Source organism: Saccoglossus kowalevskii, chromosome 11, assembly GCF_978046115.1.
Source record: "Saccoglossus kowalevskii chromosome 11, keSacKowa6.1, whole genome shotgun sequence".
Taxonomy (NCBI): Eukaryota; Metazoa; Hemichordata; class Enteropneusta; family Harrimaniidae; genus Saccoglossus; species Saccoglossus kowalevskii.
In genome coordinates, this window is record NC_140651.1 from 3,187,343 (window position 1) to 3,207,279 (window position 19,937).

The 19,937-nt window shown below is 39.6% G+C and overlaps 1 protein-coding gene across 1 annotated transcript in view; it reads left to right on the forward strand.

Moving 5' to 3' along the window:
* LOC146735869 (uncharacterized) overlaps window positions 1-19,937 on the forward strand; it is a 75,159-nt gene that overhangs the window by 21,191 nt on the left and 34,031 nt on the right. Inside the window, exons 9-13 of the mRNA XM_085505573.1 lie at window positions 371-472; window positions 761-859; window positions 13,530-13,616; window positions 14,720-14,821; window positions 15,110-15,208. Coding sequence (XP_085361699.1) covers window positions 371-472; window positions 761-859; window positions 13,530-13,616; window positions 14,720-14,821; window positions 15,110-15,208 — 489 coding nt within the window. The remainder of the gene's footprint in view (window positions 1-370; window positions 473-760; window positions 860-13,529; window positions 13,617-14,719; window positions 14,822-15,109; window positions 15,209-19,937) is intronic.

Here is a 19,937-nt window from a genome sequence, read left to right on the forward strand (position 1 = left end):
GCCTTGCTTGACACCAGTTTCCATAGAGAGATCATTTGTCAGTTGGTTTCCATAGATCACCTGACACTTGAAACCTTCGTACGGGATCTTGATGATGTTGACCATCTTGGCAGGGATTCCATATCTTCTTAGAATTGTCAACAATGCTTCTCTGTGTATGCTATCAAAGGCTTTTTTAAAGTCAATGAACAGATGCCGAGGCTTGCTTTCCATTCTATGGTCTGTTCAAGGATCTGTCTCAGTACAAATATCTGGTCAGTGCAAGACGTGCCTTTTCTGAAACCTGCCTGTTCCTTTCTGGTCTTGTCCTCCATTACTGCAGCTATGTCATGTCTAATGAACTAAAATGTAAAATGTTTTCTCATTACAGCATCAGAATACAGTATTGCATTTGGCAGCACAAAGTGGACTGACCAGTATTGTGCAAAAACTATTGGAGAGAACTGATAATGATTTGGAATCTATTAACAAGGTTAGTACATATACATGAATTATATTAGAAATATGTATTGTAACTTCAATCATTTATTGACAACTATTGCATTTATGTATGAATGCCTCAAAACAACGAATGAAACCGAATTTGTTGCTAGCTAACCAAGTAGCAAAGTTGTTTTGCCACCACTGTGGAAACCATTCTGCAACCAAGTCAGCAAAGGTATTTAAAGAGCTTTTTCAAACCAAGTATCGGAGCTATTCGTACATAAATTCAAGACAATCATGACAATAATGTGCATTGTTTATTTTGAATTACACACAGGATGAAGACACACCATTACATCTTGCAGCCATGGCTGGGCGTACAGTGACAGTACAGATACTCTTGAATAAAGGTGCCTGCATACACTCTGTAAATAAGGTACATATTGATTACAACTGTATTATATTGCATGTGTACCAAGTTATTTATTTGTACTGGTGCATCCAATTATATTGAATTGGTCAATTCTATAATCAGGGTCTTGTGTATTAATTTTGTCTTGTCTATGTGTCTGTTTCCAACATCATCTCTCATACATTCCTAGAATAATTTTCTTTAGATAGGTGACAAGATCAGACGCTTTATTTTAGCATTTCTATGAAATTGCTCAATTTCAACATTATATCATCAACAACTTTCTTGTGGTTGGTTCCTGCTGTGATTTGATTTAAAATTGGTTTGGAAAGTTTAACTGACTGTTCTTCTAAAAACATCATAAATTGTCAACATGTCTTCCATTTCTTGTTCATTTATACTTGGTATTACCGTCACGTATGTCTTCTTGGTGGCATAATTAAAACAAAATGTTTTATCAGTAACACATGCACTATGGCTAATGTCATTACCCACTTGTAGCGACATATTTTGTGAGACAAAAATGGCTTCCAGTTGGTTAATTATCACCGAATGGAAAAACAAATTGATGTAACTGGTATGTTTTATTGTCTTAAAATGTCTTTGTACCAATTTTGAGTAACATCAGGCCCAGGTATATTTGAGAATGACAGGAGACTGATGCATGCACAGATGTACCCTGTTTCGCAAATCCATGTTTTGAATGGTAAGACGGAGACTACCTGTGAGGTCACATTTATGGCACAACAGCTCTGATTTTGAAATCTAAGGGTACTTCCTCTGCAGTATTGGAGGTCATGGTAGCATTGCCAAGTTCAGTGCCCCTTGGTAGTTGACTGCTCAGCTTGTCCAAATTTATTGCCTCTTTCTTGCTCAGAGTTGGCGGTAAGATTATGCCAATATCTAATAGTTTTTGGTGAATTTCCTGAACTGTCCAGTTCATTAGATTTGTAGTGTCCACAGCTCACGAATTCAGAATTCCTGTGGCTGAAATTGCATTTTCCAGAGTACATGTACATGTACATGTAGCATATTCAATGATGAAATTATTTGACCATGGCTCTTTCCATATCTCTGAGGTGGTCTTGTAGTTGCATTTCCTCTCTCTGGACTCTGTACAGTTTAAGGAGCATATGGTGTTTATGACCTCTGCCTCTAGTAGTGGATGATTTGGCCATTTTAGAAAGAATATTTATATAGTATGACAAGTCAGAAAATGCTGCTGAAACTGTACACCACTTGAAGACACAGTTGATGTAGCTACTGTAAGATGGTTGTGAATATGCAAATAGTTGTAACCATAAACATTAGACTCTCATGAAATATGCTTGTCCACTACTTGTCCAGAAATGGCCAGATAAAGATATGAGTTTAACTGTTAGAGGAACTTGTTTATATTTTGTCTGTATGGACACAAAATTAGTTGTATAATTTCAAAGTAAACTTATGGCATATATACATGTGTGTACCCTGGTTAACTTGTCACATTAATTGTCACTGTAGTTACCAAGATGGTGCTGTTTCATGTGTAATACTTTTGTCAGACGTACATTTTTTCAAACCTGCCAAACACTAAAAGCTAATATGGGTGTAACCTGCCTAACTTACAACCATGTCCCAGAAAGCATGGTTTTCAAACTTGGAAAATGTTGAAAACTAGTGTGCCTAACCTGCATGACCTGCAATTTTTTTCAAACCTGCCAAACAGGAAAACCAATGTGCCTAACCACATAAGATAGTTTCTTTTGTGATTTAATTTAATCAAAATGACCAACTGGTGATTCAGGGCTATGCCATGTCATAATTAGAGTTTTTGAATTCAGATTAAAAAAAGGCACCAGGCAGTTTACTACTTCACCAACCAGAAAATTTGTATAAATAATAAATTTCATTTATTACTCGTTAGGCTTAATTACAGATTACAGCCTCAAACGGAAACTACAAGAGAATATACCCGGGTCCAAAGGAAACACCCTAGAGTAGCATTCTCTAAGAAAAAGGCTTCGCCATAGTGGTCACCCCCAGGGCGATCACGCACCTGAGGCCTGCCAGTTTCCAATTCTTTTTTTTTTTTCGCGTGGTTCGGAATATTTTTTCTCTGCAAACATGTAATGGACAAAAGAGGCAGATTACAGTTTGGTAACTGGGCTTTCCTAGAAATCTAGTGTTTGGCGATCGCCAGCTTTGTTTGAATTCGCTTTGATTCCTTTTTTGGCGGGGTGAATTTACTCTTTTTTTTTCACGTTCTCATTTCTTGTCTTTTTTTTGATTGCTTTATGCTGTAATCATTAAAAGACTAAGATCGTGCCAACTAAAATCAGCACATAAGATACTTTCATCTTGCCACTTAGAGCTGCAAGTTTGGGACCCAAAACATATGTGTTGTCATTTTTGACTCCCATGTGCGAAGCACAAAATGGGAAAAAATCCATGCTCGTTAATTACCTAATTTGCATGATAATTAGCTAATTTTTAGCTGTTCCATGACTGTTCCACTGATATCTAAAAAACCACTCATTGGATTTTGATGAAACTTGGTACATAGATGCTCTGAACTAATGCTAGGTTTTGATTAGGTTTTGGTTAAAATCCATGCTCGTTAATTACCTAATTTGCATGATAATTAGCTAATTTTTAGCTGTTCTATGACTGTTCCACTGATATCTAAAGAACCACTCATTGGATTTTGATGAAACTTAGTACATAGATGCTCTGAACATATGCGCAGATTTGATTAGTTTTTGGTAAAAATTCGTGCATATTAATTACCTAATTTGCATGATAATTAGCTATTTTTTAGTGGTTCCATGACTGTTCCACTGATATCTAAACAACCACTCATTGGATTTTGATGAAACTTGGTACATAGATTTTCTGAACTAATGCTAGGTTTTGATTAGTTTTTGGTAATAATCCGTGGATACTAATTACCTAATTTGCATAATGATTAGTCAATTTTCGGTTTTTCCACTGATATCTCAAGTACTAATCATCACATTTCAATGAAACTTGGTACATAAATGTCATATGACACTGCACAGACCTGATAGTTTTTATGGTAATATCAGTACATGTAATTACCTAATTTGCATAATTAATTAATTTTCAGCTTTTGATATAAGTAGTGAGCATTACATTTTAATGAAACTTGGTACTTACATACTCAAGGACTATGCAGAGATTGATTGTTTCAGATAAATATTTGTGCATATTAATCACCTAATTTGCATAATTAGTTAATTTTCAGCTTTTCCACGGGTATCTCAAGTACTAATCATTGCATATCAATGAAACTTGGTACATAGATCCTTTAGGACTATGCAGAGACCTGATTAGTTTCAGGGTAAATAATTGTGCATATTAATTACCTAATTTGCATAATTAATTTTCAGCTTTTCTACTGATATCTAAAGTACTAATCATCACATTTCAATGAATCTAAAATTATGCAGAGACCCAATTAGTTTTTGGTAAATATTTGTGCATATTAATCACCTAATTTGCATAATTAACCAATTTCCAAATTTCACACTGATATCTCAGGTACTCCCGTAAAAACCCTCAAATAAGAGCCACTTTGTAACACTTTCATTTCTGGGTGGTGCTTATTTGAGGTAACATGTTGACAACCCTGTAGCCAGTGGCTCTTAAACCAGGGTCATCAAACTTTTTCATTGTGAAATAGGGAAGGGGATAGGCAAACACACACACAACCAAAACAGACAAGTAATTATTAATGATGTATCATTGCAATTAATTTATTCTGTAAAAATACTGTTATGGGAATAACAAATGTCAAATAAATACAACGATTCGACGTTTCATCGACAATGTGTAGCAATGCCTGAAGTCACGTTTCACTGACAATGCGTAGCGATGCCTGAAGTCGGATTTGGTAGCTCTCTCAGTGTCTGACCCAACACTCGAATCACTTGTACAATTGTTTACCAAGTTTGGTACGGCAAACTTTTTTCTTGAAAACTGGGAATAACTTGCGTGGCTGTGGCTGGCGTGGTGGTTGATTTGGTGACAATATAAAATAGTTTCGGATAGAATTGATCTGAGCAGCAGCGACAGGAGAGGACATACTTGCAAAGGAAGCATGGAACGAATGATAAAAATGATGCCCAATTACTTGTATTTATGGCAAAAACAATAAATAAAAACACGTTTTTCTATAGATTTGTACAGCTTGGGTACTTGGGCATTGTTTTAATTGCGCTAGACGTCTGACAGTACAGCTTTGGTTTATATTTCCCGTTTCATAATCAAGCCAGCTTATAATGATATTCACGTACTTCACAGTCCACGCAAACACGGTCAAACTATAGCCCCACCCCTATATAACCAAATACGAAACAATACCGAGAAAGTAACAATTACATGTATTAAAAATAATTTCCTGTGACCAATCGGAGAGACGAAATCATTCACGAAAGCCCAGGCCTGTTACAAGGCATTTTCTGATTGGTACAAGTTCAGATTATTTTCAATTCTCACAAATAGCTAATTTAAATATTTGGGTCAGGCGGGTCACGTAGACTTCACTTTGCTGTAATACAAGTTGATGGCACAAGTTTGTGGAACTAATCCATTCGACTTCAATTTTGATTATTTTCGGCAAGAGTCCTCTCCAAACTAATGCCAGTTATTTTGTTACTTCCCTGAACATTTTGTCTCGAATCATCCAAAAATGAACGTCTCAAATAAAATGCAAAAAATAACCAAAAATCACGATCAGCGAAAGTGGGCTGCGTAATCATTACATTCTCACAGTCGGAGCTACGTCACGATCCGTCAAACGTTGCCATGACCGGATTAACACCTCTGTTTTCCCCCACGCTAACCAAATTCCCCCCACACTAAGGAAAAAATCTTTTGTTTTCTGCCGACTTCCTGTTCCGGTCCGTCTGTGAGAATGTATTTTCGATACCTCCGATTTTCCGATAAAGGCGTTCTAAAATCGTGACGTTCTTTACTTGGTTATAAAGACAACATTGATATTGAATATCTCAACGTGTCCTTCGGTGTTTTGGCAAAAAACATACTAGTAGTTACTATGAATAGTTTGTGAATTGGTCGATTGTGTGTCAGAAATATAAAATGGACAAGTTGACAGTCACATTCACGCTCTCAGTGCATTTCTTTCGTCTATCATTCTTCCGTTCTCAATTACACAGGACATCAGGCAAGTTATGGGGATAATCTTTATTTGTCTCACACCTTCTGTGCGGCAATAAACAATGCAGGTGGAAGTGAGGCACGATAAGCTCGGTGTCTGCCTGATTGTAAACAACCGGGTGGCTGGCACTTAGTTCTGGGTTCTTATTGACAAAACCACTCAACTCTTGGTGGCTCTTAATGGAGGGTCAAATGTAACAAATTTTCACTGAGTGGCTCTTAATTGAGGGTGGCGCTTATTTGCGGGTCTTTACGGTAATCATCACATATCAATGAATGTTTATACATGGATGCTGTAGGACAATAGACAGACCTGGATAATTGTGGGTTAAAATCTGTACATATTAATTACCCAATTTGCATAATTAACCAATTTTAAGCTTTCACACTGATATCTAAAGTACTAATTTCCATTTTAATGAAACTTAGTACAAAGATGCTCTAGGACAATGTACAAACCTAATTAGTTTGGGGTAAAACTCTGTTCATATTATTTCCCCAATTAGCATAATAATTCATAATTTTTTGGTTCTAATCACATTTCAATTAAACTTGGTACATAGAGTTTTTGTTACATTGCGCAGACCTCATTAGTTTTACAATCAAATCTGTTCATGTTAATTTTCTGATTTGCATAATTTTCAGCAAAGTAATTTCAAATTATATTTAATGTGTCTCCAATACTTTCAGCACATGGGAGTTCTTTCTAAGCTTTCTTTGATTCTTATAGTTGCAAACAGGACTCCGGATTTTGCCTCAACAGAATTTGCGATATGTGGCATTCTCAGTCGGGGTAGCACTTTGAGTAGGGTTGAAACTGAGGACAAGCGATAGCAAAAAAAAGCTGGTATGTGTCGTTCTATGTGCCGGTGCCTCATCTCTTCTTTGTTGGGACAAGCACAGGCTATCCAACCAGCGAGAACCCAGCTGACCCTTACCATTATACGGTTAAGAAATTGGTTCGGTCCTGTCCCATGTCTCCCGTTTGGGGGTGATACCCCATCAGGACTATGCAAACTGTCAACAGGTCCCTGATTTGGGTTACTCGTGCAGTGCCACAGCCTTCTTGATGGGTCCCCTGCCCGATCCTGGTACTCATGCCTTTGTTTAGGTGGGTTACCTGGATCGGGAAGGCCATGTTGCAGGGTCATTTGACCGGCACCAGAGCCTGGCTTCGGTCTGGGCTATTTTATTGTTCAGGCGACCGGCTTTAGTAAGCCTCCCTAAATTTGGGGGGGTCTACTCTCTGGCAGCTAGTCCCTAAAGAGTCACCTGATTGGTTGTATCCCAGGACAAGACTCCTCGTTAGTGAGTAGTTTAGACTTCTCTCAGTTTCTTGACCCCTGATCCTGGATTGGGTCGGTCCTGTCCCATGCCTTTCGTTTGGGGATGATACCCCATCGGAGCTACGCAAACCAACAATGGGTCCACTGCCTTCTTGGCGGGTTAGGGCACAACCGAGACAGGAAGGTGTCAGCGAAGCAAGTGCAATAAATATTAAATAAGTCCAATCCCATACTGTCCCACAACATAGCTTTTTTCTGGGTATGCAGTTTGAAACTGAATAAGGGGTGATCTCATATTCAAACACCTGGGTCAAACCTGGGTTTACCCGACCTGCCCTATTCAGACCTACTAGACCTAAAATATGCAAATTAGTAGTAGGTTTGAACCTAACCTCAGGATTAACTGCCCATTAACGCCCCCACTGAAAACAAACAACAGAGAACAAAGAAGACACACCTAGGGAAACCTAGGTTTTTCTTACAATAATAGTTGTGTTCACGTTACACGAAGTACGGGCTAAGATTTAAGCTGATTTAGGCTTATCTAGCATATTTGGCTAGACCCAATTGCGTCCACGCACAGGGAGGGCCAGTCGTTAGCACGGGCTAAGGGGTGCCATTAGTCGGTGACCTTTGGTAAGCCGCTATTTACGAACGAAAAATGGATGACATGCGCGAGGTTCTATTTCTGCTGCTGGCATGTTTCGTTCCCGGGTTTCGTTCTAATTTTGAAGCGACGTGCACAGGAACACGAGAGGAGACGGACCCAACTTATTTGGATGCACATAAACAGTATACAACGGGCGTAACAGAATACAGAGTTTTATTAATGCATGTCATAGACAGCGAACCAAATTTATTTTGTCTACGATTGGAGCTGCTGCATGCTGTACGCTCTACTACAGTGACCCGATTAGTGTGGAAGCGAGCGCGGAGTAATGACTGGTGGAATAGTGTCGTTATACGAACATGGGACAATTTTTACACCCAAAGGTCGCCGCAGAGGGCGCTTAGCCCTGGGCTAAGCGTTCGCGCATACTTAGTTAGCCCGTGCTAAGGTCTAGACCGCGTCTTAAATTCGGGTCAGATTTAACCCGTACTTAGCATTCCTTAGCCCGTGCTAAGTGCTCACACACGTTTTCTTAGCACGGGCTAAGGAATTTGACCTCTTTGTCCATGCTAAGGAGCCTGGTTTCAGTAGGAAAAAAAATAAGATGTATACTATGGTGAAGTGTTAAGAATTAGAGCAGCGATTTTTTTTCTTTGCAATACTTGTACATGTAAATGCTAATAAAAACAAACTTGCATTTGTTTCACAAATCTATTTACATCATGTCATTTATAAGTGTGATGAAAATTATATTCATTTATTTCTGTGATTGGTAATAATAATCAGTTTCCCACAACTTACATTTTGGTACAAGTCACTACAATTGTTATTCAATTTATCTGGAATTAATTACAGACGTGATGGTTTGTTATATTTTGTCATTAAATGTGAATCAAGTGATACCATAAACCCTCTCTCTCTATTGTGATATATATGGTAAATTAATGTTTGAAACAGAACAGGGAAAAGATGCACTAGAATTTTAATGAGCAGCTTCTTACGTTATATAAATTACTTACGTTATATATATATTTGGCATAGTCAGTAAAATATGTTTATCCATGGAGCGAACTTGTACATTTTGTCCGCAACAAGTATGGTCAGTTTTGTGTCCATGTCAGTTCATAAATTCATAGAACACATTTTGTGGTTAAGTTTGTAAAGTCTGTGAGACTGCCAGTTATCAAAATATGATGAAAGTATTAAATCGATAATGGCAACATTGTTTTCTACGAAGGCATCTCAAAACCACAGTCCCTCTATCACTGTGTCAAAACTAAAGTCGGGGCTAATGCTACGACTCCGGCGCTACGACCACCGTAACACGGGTATTTACCGCTGCCGATATCTTACTTTTTTGTGACAAAATGCACACATTTCGAACCCCCGATTAATTAAAAATAAACGATTATTTTAGAAAATACATCGAAGCACAGTGCCTTGAGGGGCTGTGGGCGAAGTAGGCAGCGAGATATTGTTTTAAACCCCGCAGAAAATCATGCACTCAACGCAGCCATCTAGGTTACCTCAATCAGAATTCCCCCTTGTCACCCAGCATGCATCGATTGCGATATCGCAACGTGCACTGTGTCGCCTTGGGCGACTGTCTTAGGTACAAAGCACTCTATGAATAAGGTATTTTCAGAGGTCGGGGTTCGTCTGCAGATGAATAGCCGTAAATAATCAGCGCGAGTCCATTTAATTTAATTTTCTGTTTTGATACTTCGTGTCACTGGAAATTGAATAAGAAAAACTGCAAATAACCGATGTGCAGCAAATCAAAATAAATTTTCATGGCGTACGCTGCATTTGTTTTTTCGGATTTTGCGATGCCGCACTCCTGAAAGAACTGTTTGAAAATTGAACGCGCAACAGTAGTAAAGGCTTGAACACAGTAGCGTAAGTCTCAAGTGCAACTTTGTATCAACAAATGTTCGTCTTTTGATACTTATTAGCTGTCAGAGACACATATCAATTGTCCAGCCCAATGAAAAGTCTGATTCACATCCTCTGCTCAACTTGCGACTCGAGCTTAACAGTTTATCAAAACAAAATAATTTATTCAGCATGCTGTTCACCGATATACAAGAGTGTTTTTTTAGGCAAGGCACACGGTAAAATGACTACTATACACCAATAAATCGACACATTTTAGAGACAACTATCTAGTCTTCAAAAAGCAATGTAAACTCTGTCAATCCTAAAAATAAACAACAGCTTGAATGAGGTGTGAATGAGATCGGTTCGAACCGCAGTTTTTATGCAAATTCGTGCGATCGTCCTGAACCGCACTGTCTATTGTTTAAACTTACGAACCGCAAAACTGGGTTTTGTTCGGGCAGTTTAGGGCGGTTTGGGTTTTTGTAGGTTTGACCCGCATGTTTGAATATGAGATCACCCCTAAGGGCTTGTTCTCCCCTCTCAGGCGCGGACCAATTCCTTTGTGGAGCTCGACAGCCAACTCCGGTCAACGGATCAGCATCTATGCGCGAGCTGATATGCCTTATTGGCAGTATGACTTCAGTTTGTCATCTAGTTTCGTCAGCAGCTCTCCAGCCTCATTTGATTCAGACATGCTTGTTGGACCGCTAGTCCCACATGCGAAACCTGATGTTCAGAGTTCACTTGTCCTGGTGGCCCTCCCTTAGTGGAAGGACGCTTGGAACTTGGAGAGGGGAGTGCCCCTAGATCTGACTACTTTCACTCTCATTACGGATGCGTCGCTCCAAGGGTGGGGCAGCCATCTGATGGATCTTGTAGTCCAAATGACGTGGCGGCCCGCATACATGGTCGGCCACATCTATTGGTTGGAGTTGCAGATCTTTTTTGGTGCCTGGAACCAAGTGAAGCTATGACTCGCCACCTTCCGAGGATATGCAACAGTGCCGCAGACGCCCTCTCGAGACGTATTCAGTTTTAGAACACTGAGTGGCAGATCCCCCAGTGGGTAGTGAACGCTTTTTATTCGTCTCTGGGATTGTCCCCGGATAGATCTGTTTGCCATTCACCGGAATGCGAAGCTTCTGACGTACGTGTCCCCTGGACGCTTGCACCTTTCCATCCTTCCTACTAGTGCACCAAGTGTTGCAGAAACTGTGCACGGTTTTCCAGATCTGTTGTTCCAGCCGGACGGTACTCTCCCGATCAGCCCCATGTTCCATCTTCACGCGTAGAGGCTGTCGACAAACTCATGCAAGCACAAGGCTTTTCGGCAGAGTTATCAAAGTTCCTCGCTTTCAGCACAATCGGACGGCACCAGACAGTTGTATGAGCCCAGTTAGAGACTCTACATCAATTGGTGTAATGGAAGGGAGATTGATCATCTTCGTCTCTCTATTAGCGAGGTAGCCAATTTTTCCTTGTATTTATTTGATCAGAGAAAATCAATATCGATGATTCTTGAATATTGGTCTGTTTTGTTCCTATTTTGTCTGCTGAACTGAAACTGGCCTTGAGTTCAGTTAGGCTACTACTGTTTGCCTTTCTGCTCGAAGAGGCCGTACGCCAAGGGGCTAACATATCCTCCAGACTGGGACTTGTCGTTGGTCCTGGCAGCGTTACGACACCCCCCCTTGAGCCTATGGATAAGGCAGACATGAAGTATGTCATTATGAAAACATTTTACTTTTGGCTCTGGCGTCAGATAGGCGGCGTTCAGAGATAGAGGCTCTGTCTTTCAGTAACAGATGTTCCTTCTTCATGAACTCACAAGTTATTTTGTAGACTCGGATGGGCTTCTTGCCAAGAATCAAATCCCAGGGTGTGACTCGTAACCGGTCGTCATCCCTCGCCTCACTAACTCAGTGGGCACAAAAGATCGTCAGAAACGGATTCTACATGTATGTCCTGTCTGAGCTCTGAGCTGGTACTACGATCGCAAGTTGGTGTCTCAAGGCAGCAAGAAGCACATGTTTGTGCTAAACAAACGGGTTTGTACAACCCGAATAGTTTGTCATATCCAATTCCATATTTCTGACATGCTTTGACTGATTGATTTCAAGTACTAATCATTACATTACAATGAAACTTTGTACATAGGTGCTCTAGGAATATGTACAGACCTGAATAATTAATAATTTACTTTTCAGCTTTCCAACACTTTTTTTTCGGCTTAATCATCACATTATAATGATGCATTGTACATGTGCGCACTGAAACAATGCACAGACCTGAATTTATGCATAATAATTCATTAATTTGCATAATAACTTATTTGGTTCGTTGGGTTAATCCAAAGACATGATTAGTTTATTGTTTATCTAATTATTATTAGCCTATTTCTGATTTTTCAAAAAATCAGATTTGAATTGAATTTGTCAGAGGTGCTCTGGAATTAGATTATGAACCACAGATGTAAGCTTAAATTTATGAAATTTGATAGTGTGGATCTCATTGTTTTCATGTTGTACATCTTAAATAGCAGACAAATATTAGTAGCTAAGCTTCTTGTTTGAAGGGCTAAACTTAAATTTTGAATTAACTTTAATGTTTTTCCAATGCTCTTGGCACACAGTTTTAATTAGTTTTCTTTGATCGCTTTCTGTCTTCATCTATTTCTTTGACATACTTGACCTAAAATTTGATAGAGCATTGTAAACAGCAGAGCTCTATCAAGAGATAGACTGCTTGTTAGTTCTCGTTCAGACGCAGTCTGAAAACGAGGACTTATGGATTGACCTATTTATGCATGTCTGGACCTATATCTTAGACAAACCTGGACCAATTAAATTCAAACTTCACACGTACATCATGCATTATGCATATCAATTTCTTTCACAATCTGATTCAAGATGGCCAAATGGCAGCCATTTTGTTTTAATGAATGCGGTGGTCATTTTTATGCTAAAAAATAAAAAAATCTGGCATTCCGGAACCAAATCTTGGTCATTTATGGATGTATTGTGTTCAAACTTGGTACATACATGAGACATTATGGCTTTCTGGAGCATTTCATTTTGTTCTTCGGATTCAAAATTGCTGACTGGCAGCCATCTTGTTTTAATGAATGCAGTTCTAGGGTCATATCTATGACATTCTTTGACCAATTACCGGTATGTTCATATTTTATGAATTCATTATACATAATGTCATATACAGATGTATATAAAATGGCCGTCCGGTGGCCTTTTGTTTTTATTAATGGTTTTCCTGAACAATATCTCATTATGGACAAATAATCAGATACAAGATGACTGAATGTGAAACATTTTTATGTTAAAAAAAACATCATAATCAAGCATCAGCTACTGGATCCATATCTCTGATATGTTTATGTTCCAACTATATTACTATAAACAAAACTACATGTATATCTCTTAAATGTGATAAGTAACGAGGACTGTGCCATGCATGGCTTGTTCACATTGCAATTTGGTTTAAATTTGGTACAAGGCAAGAAAATGATTTTCATATGCATGCCAGTTTGTTTTTTGTTTAAATGAAATTTCCTTGATTACCTTGGGCTTTCTATATTATGTAGTCCCCAAATTATGTTCTCTCCATTCATTTGCTTTTGTAAACATGTCTGGACTATTGTTATTTCACGCCGTCTGTTGAAGGACAGTAATTCAAGTAATTGACAAAATGTTTATTCTTGCGTGTTTTTTTTCTTGCACAGATAATGTCGAGGGCTTTCCAGAATGGGTACACTGGTATTGTATTATTACTAGTAGAAAATGGTTTCGATAAAGATATTCGTGATAGTGTAAGTTTCTAATTCAAGTCATCAGTTCATTATTACAGTGCATGCCTTCAATAATATTTGTTATTGTTTTATCACTGAAATTACTAAACAAAACACAAATTTGCATGCTTTTATTATTGAACTGCATGTCCAGCTGAATCCATTCCTGCTGTGAGTCCTACTTTCTTGCAATACTGTGACTGAGAATTGGCATTGGTCATGTGAACATAGTAAATACCACAGTCAATGCAGACACAGTTATGTAGTAATATTAGCCTATGTACCATTTCCAAAGATATGATAATGTCCTATGGGATGTACTGGCCCTTACACTATTTATAATCTACATGTAATCAACAATTTTATAATAATGCTATTTCCCCCGATACTACTACTACTACTTACTACTTAGCACCCTGGCTGGCACATGGGGCTGTCGCTAGGGTCCTCCAGGAGTTCCAGTCTTCTGTCGCCCACGTGAGGCCTAGGTCTCGAAGCTCCTTTTCTGTAAAACTTCTCCAGGTCTCCTTGGGGTCGTCCTCGTCTCCTCTTTCCTTGGGGATTCCAGGTAAGGGCCATTATGGGAAGGGCATCCGGGGGCATTCTTAGCACATGTCCTAACCAGCGCCATCTTCTCTCCCCAACAACTTTTGAAAGTCTTGTCTGCTCAGCCCATTCCAGCAAGTCCATATTGTTGATGGTGTTTGGCCAATATACACCTTTAATCCTCCTCAGACACTTTGTTTTGAAGATGTCCAATTTTCTTGGAGATCCACAGTTTCCACAGAGAGATCGTCTGTCAGTTTGTTTCCACAGATCACCCGACACTTGAAACCTTCGTACAGGATCTTGATGATGTTGACCATCTTGGCAGAGATTTCATACCTTCGTAGAATTTTTCACAATGCTTCTCTGTGTATGCTATCAATGGCTTTTTCAAAGTCAATGTAGAGGCATGCTTTCCATTCTATTGTCTGTTCAAGGATCTGTCTCAATACAAATATCTGGTCAGTGCAAGACGTGCCTTTTCTGAAACCTTCCTGTTCCTTTCTGATCTTGTCCTCCATTACTGCAGCTATGTCATGTCTAATGAACTAAAATTGTAAAATATTTTCTCATTACAGCATCAGAATACAGTATTGCATTTGGCAGCACAAAGGGGACTGACCAGTATTGTGCAAAAACTATTGGAGAGAACTGATAATGATTTGGAATCTATTAACAAGGTTAGTACATGTACATGAATTTTATTAGAAATATGTATTGTAACTTGAATCATTTATAAACAACTATTGCATTTATGTATGAATGCCTCAAAACAACGAATGAAACAGAATTTGCTGCTAGCTAACCAAGTAGCAAAGTCGTTTTGCTACCACTGTTGAAACCATTCTGCAACCAAGTCAGCAAAGGTATTTAAAGAGCTTTTACTAACCAAGTATCAGAGCTATTCATACATAAATTCAAGACAATCATGACAATAATGTGTATTGTTTATTTTGAATTACACACAGGATGAAGACACACCATTACATCTTGCAGCCATGGCTGGGCGTACAGTGACAGTACAGATACTCTTGAATAAAGGTGCCTGCATACACTCTGTAAATAAGGTACATATTGATTACAACTGTATTATATTGCATGTGTACCAAGTTGTTTATTTGTACTGGTGCATCCAATTGTATTGAATTGGTCAATTCTATAATCAGGGTCTTGTGTATTAATTTTGTCTTGTCTATGTGTCTGTTTCCAACATCATCTCTCATACATTCCTAGAATAATTTTCTTTAGATAGGTACAGTGATAAAATCAGACATATTATTTTAGCATTTCAATGAAAGTGCTGAATTTTAACATTACACTGTATATCATCAATAATCGGGTGGTTTCTGCTGTGATTTGATTTAAAATTGGTTTGGAAAGTTTAACTGACTGTTCTTCTAAAACACCATAAATTGTCAACTTGTCTTCCATTTCTTGTTCATTTATACTTGGTATTACCGTCACACATGTCTTCTTGGTGACATAATTAAAACAAAGTGATGTTTTATCAGTAACACATGCACTATGGCTAATGTCATTACCCACTTGTAGCGACATATTTTGTGAGGCAAAAATGGCTTCCAGTTGGTTAATTATCACCCAAAAAACAAATTGATGTAACTTGTATGTTTTATTGTCTTAAAATATCTTTGTACCAATTTTAAGTAACATCAGGCCCAGGTATATTTGATAATGACAAGAGACGGATGCATGCACACATGTACCCTATTTCGCAAATCCATGTTTTGGATGGTAAGACGGAGACAACCTGTGAGGTCACATTTATGACACAACAGCTCCGAGATTGAAATCTTAAGGGTACTTCCTCTGCAGTATTGGAGGTCATGGTAGCATTGCCAAGTTCAGCTCCCCTTGGTAGTTGACTGTTCAGCTTGTCCAAATTTATCGCCACTTTCTTGCTCAGAGTTGGCGGTAAGATTATGCTATTATCTAATAGTTTTTGGTGATTTTCCTGAACTGTCCAGTTCATTAGATTTGTAGTGTGCACAGCTCACGAATTCAGAATTCCTGTGGCTGAAATTGCATTTTCCAGAGTACATGTACATGTACATGTAGCATATTCAATGATGAAATTATTTGACCATGGCTCTTTCCATATCTCTGAGGTGGTCTTGTAGTTGCATTTCCTCTCTCTGGACTCTGTACAGTTTAAGGAGCATATGGTGTTTATGACCTCTGCCTCTAGTAGTGGATGATTTGGCCATTTTAGAAAAAAGATTTATATAGTATGACAAGTCAGAAAATGCTGCTGAAACTGTACACCACTTGAACACACTGTTGATGTAACTACTGTAAGATGGTTGTGAATATGCAAATAGTTGTAACCATAAACATAAGTCTACCATGAAATGTGTTTGTCAGTACTTGTCCAGAAATGGCCACATAAAGATATGGGTTTAACTGTGAGAGGAACTTGTTTATATTTTGTCTGTATGGACACAAAATTAGTTGTATAATTTCAAAGTAAACTTATGGCATATGTACATGTGTGTTTTATTTCAAAGTAAACTTATGGCATATATACATGTGTTTACCCTGGTTAAGAAAACTTGTCACATTAATTGTCAACTGTAGTTACCAAGATGGTGCTGTTTCATGTGTGATACTTTTTTCAGATATACATTTTTTCAAACCTGTCAAACACTAAAAGCTAATATGGGTGTAACCTGCCTAACTTACAACCATGTCCTAGAAAGCATGGTTTTCAAACTTGGATAATGTGGAAAACTAGTGTACCTAACCTGCATGACCTGCAATTTTTTTCAAACCTGCCAAACAGGAAAACCAATGTGCCTAACCACACAACATAGTTTCTTTTGTGATTTAATTTAATCAAAATGACCAACTAATGATTCAGGGCTATGCCATGTCATAATTAGAGTTTTTGAATTCAGATTTAAAAAAGGCACCAGGCAGTTTACTACTTCACCAACCAGAAAATTCGTATAAATAATGAATTTCATTTATTACTTGTTAGGCTTAATGACAGATTACAGCCTCAAACGGAAACTACAAGAGAATATACCCGGGTCCAAAGGAAACACCCTAGAGTAGCATTCTCTAAGAAAAAGGCTTTGCCATAGTGGTCACCCTCAGGGCGATCACTCACCTGAGGCCTGCCAGTTTCCAATTCTTCTTCTTTTTTTTCGCGTGGTTCGGAATATTTTATCTCCGCAAACATGTAATGAACAAAAGTCGCAGATTACAGTTTGGTAACTGCGCTTTCCTGGAAATCTAGTGTTTGGCGATAGTCAGCTCACATTGAATTCGCTTTGATTCCTTTTTTGGCGGGGTGAATTTACTCTTTTTTTTTTTTTTTCACATTCTCATTTCTTGTCTTTTTTTTTATTGCTTTATGCTTTAATCATTAAAAGACTAAGATCGTGCCGACTAAAATCGGCACACAAAATACGTTCATCTTGCCACTTAGAGCTGCAAGTTTGGGACCCAAAACATACATGTATGTGTTGTCATTTCTGTTATAGTCGCAAACAGGAATCAGGATTTTGCCTTGACGGAATTTGCGATATGTGGCATTTTCGGTCGGGGTAGCACTTTGAGTATGGTTGAAACTGAGGGCAAGCGATTGCAAAAAAAAGCTGGTATGTGTCGTTCTATGTGCCGGTGCCTCATCTCTTGCCCCTTCTTTGTTGGGACAAGCACAGGCTATCCAACCAGCCGGAACCCAGCTGACCCTTACCATTATACGGTTAAAGGGGCACCTTCCAGTTAAGATTAATTTTACAACAAATTTACTTTCTGGATTAAAATAACAATGGATAACAAAAGATAGATTAACATTGTAAACAACATAAACAATAGTGTCCCATGATTCTTTGGTGCAATCCAAGGGATTGAGCGGTACGTTCCCCTTTAAGAAATTGGTTCGGTTCGGTCCTGTCCCATGTCTCCCGTTGGGGGGTGATACCCCATCAGGGCTATGGAAACCGTCAACAGATCCCTGATTTGGGTTACTCGTGCAGTGCCACAGCCTTCTTGAAGGGTTCCCCGCCCGATCCTGGTACTCATGCCTTTGTTTAGGTGGGTTACCTGCATCGGGAAGGCCATGTTGCAGGGTCATTTAACCGGCACCAGAGCCTGGCTTCTGTCTGTGCTATTTTATTGTTCAGGCGACCGGCTTTAGTAAGCCTCCCTAAATTTGGGGGGGTCTACTCTCTGGCAGCTAGTCCCTAAAGAGTCACCTGATTGGTTGTATCCCAGGACAAGACTCCTCGTTAGTGAGTAGTTTTAGATTTCTCTCAGTTTCTTGACCTCTGATCCTGGATTGGGTCGGTCCTGGCCCATGCCTTTCATTTGGGGATGATACCCCATCGGGGCTACGCAAACCAACAATGGGTCCACAGCCTTCTTGGCGGGTTAGGGCACAACCGAGACAGGAAGGTGTCAGCGAAGCAAGTGCAATAAATATTACAACATAGCTTTTTTCTGGGTATGCAGTTTGAAACTGAATAAGGGCTTGTTCTCCCCTCTCAGACGCGGACCAATTCCTTTGTGGAGCTCGACAGCCAACTCCGGTCAACGGATCAGCATCTATGCGCGAGCTGATACGCCTTATTGGCAGTATGACTTCAGTTTGTCATCTAGTTTCGCCAGCAGCTCTCCAGCCTCATTTGATTCAGACGTGCTTGTTGGACCGCTAGTCCCACATGCGAAACCTGATGTTCAGAGTTCACTTGTCCTGGTGGCCCTCCCTTAGTGGAAGGACGCTTGGAACTTGGAGAGGGGAGTGCCCCTAGATCTGACTACTCTCACTCTCATTACGGATGCGTCGCTCCAAGGGTGGGGCAGCCATCTGATGGATCTTGTAGTCCAAATGACGTGGCGGCCCGCATACATGGTCGGCCACATCTATTGGTTGGAGTTGCAGATCTTTTTTGGTGCCTGGAACCAAGTGAAGCTATGACTCGCCACCTTCCGAGGATATGCAACAGTGCCGCAGACGCCCTCTCGAGACGTATTCAGTTTTAGAACACTGAGTGGCAGATCCCCCAGTGGGTAGTGAACGCTTTTTATTCGTCTCTGGGATTGTCCCCTGTTTGCCATTCACCGGAATGCGAAGCTTCTGACGTACGTGTCCCCTGGACGCTTGCACCTTTCCATCCTTCCTACTAGTGCACCAAGTGTTGCAGAAACTGTGCACGGTTTTCCAGATCTGTTGTTCCAGCCGGACGGTATTCTCCCGATCAGCCCCATGTTCCATCTTCACGCGTAGAGGTTGTCGACAAACTCATGCAAGCACAAGGCTTTTCGGCAGAGTTATCAAAGTTCCTCACTTTCAGCACAGTCGGACGGCACCAGACAGTTGTATGAGCCCAGTTAGAGACTCTACATCAATTGGTGTAATGGAAGGGAGATTGATCATCTTCGTCTCTCTATTAGCGAGGTAGCCAATTTTTCCTTGTATTTATTTGATCAGAGAAAATCAATATCGATGATTCTTGGATATTGGTCAGTTTTGTTCCTATTTTGTCTGCTGAACTGAAACTGGCCTTGAGTTCAGTTAGGCTACTACTGTTTGCCTTTCTGCTCGAAGAGGCCGTACGCCAAGGGGCTAACATATCCTCCAGACTGGGACTTGTTGTTGGTCCTGGCAGCGTTACGACACCGCCCCCCCCTTTGAGCCTATGGATAAGGCGGACATGAAGTATGTCATTATGAAAACATTTTACTTTTGGCTCTGGCGTCAGATAGGCGGCGTTCAGAGATAGAGGCACTGTCTTTCAGTAACAGATGTTCCTTCTTCATGAACTCACA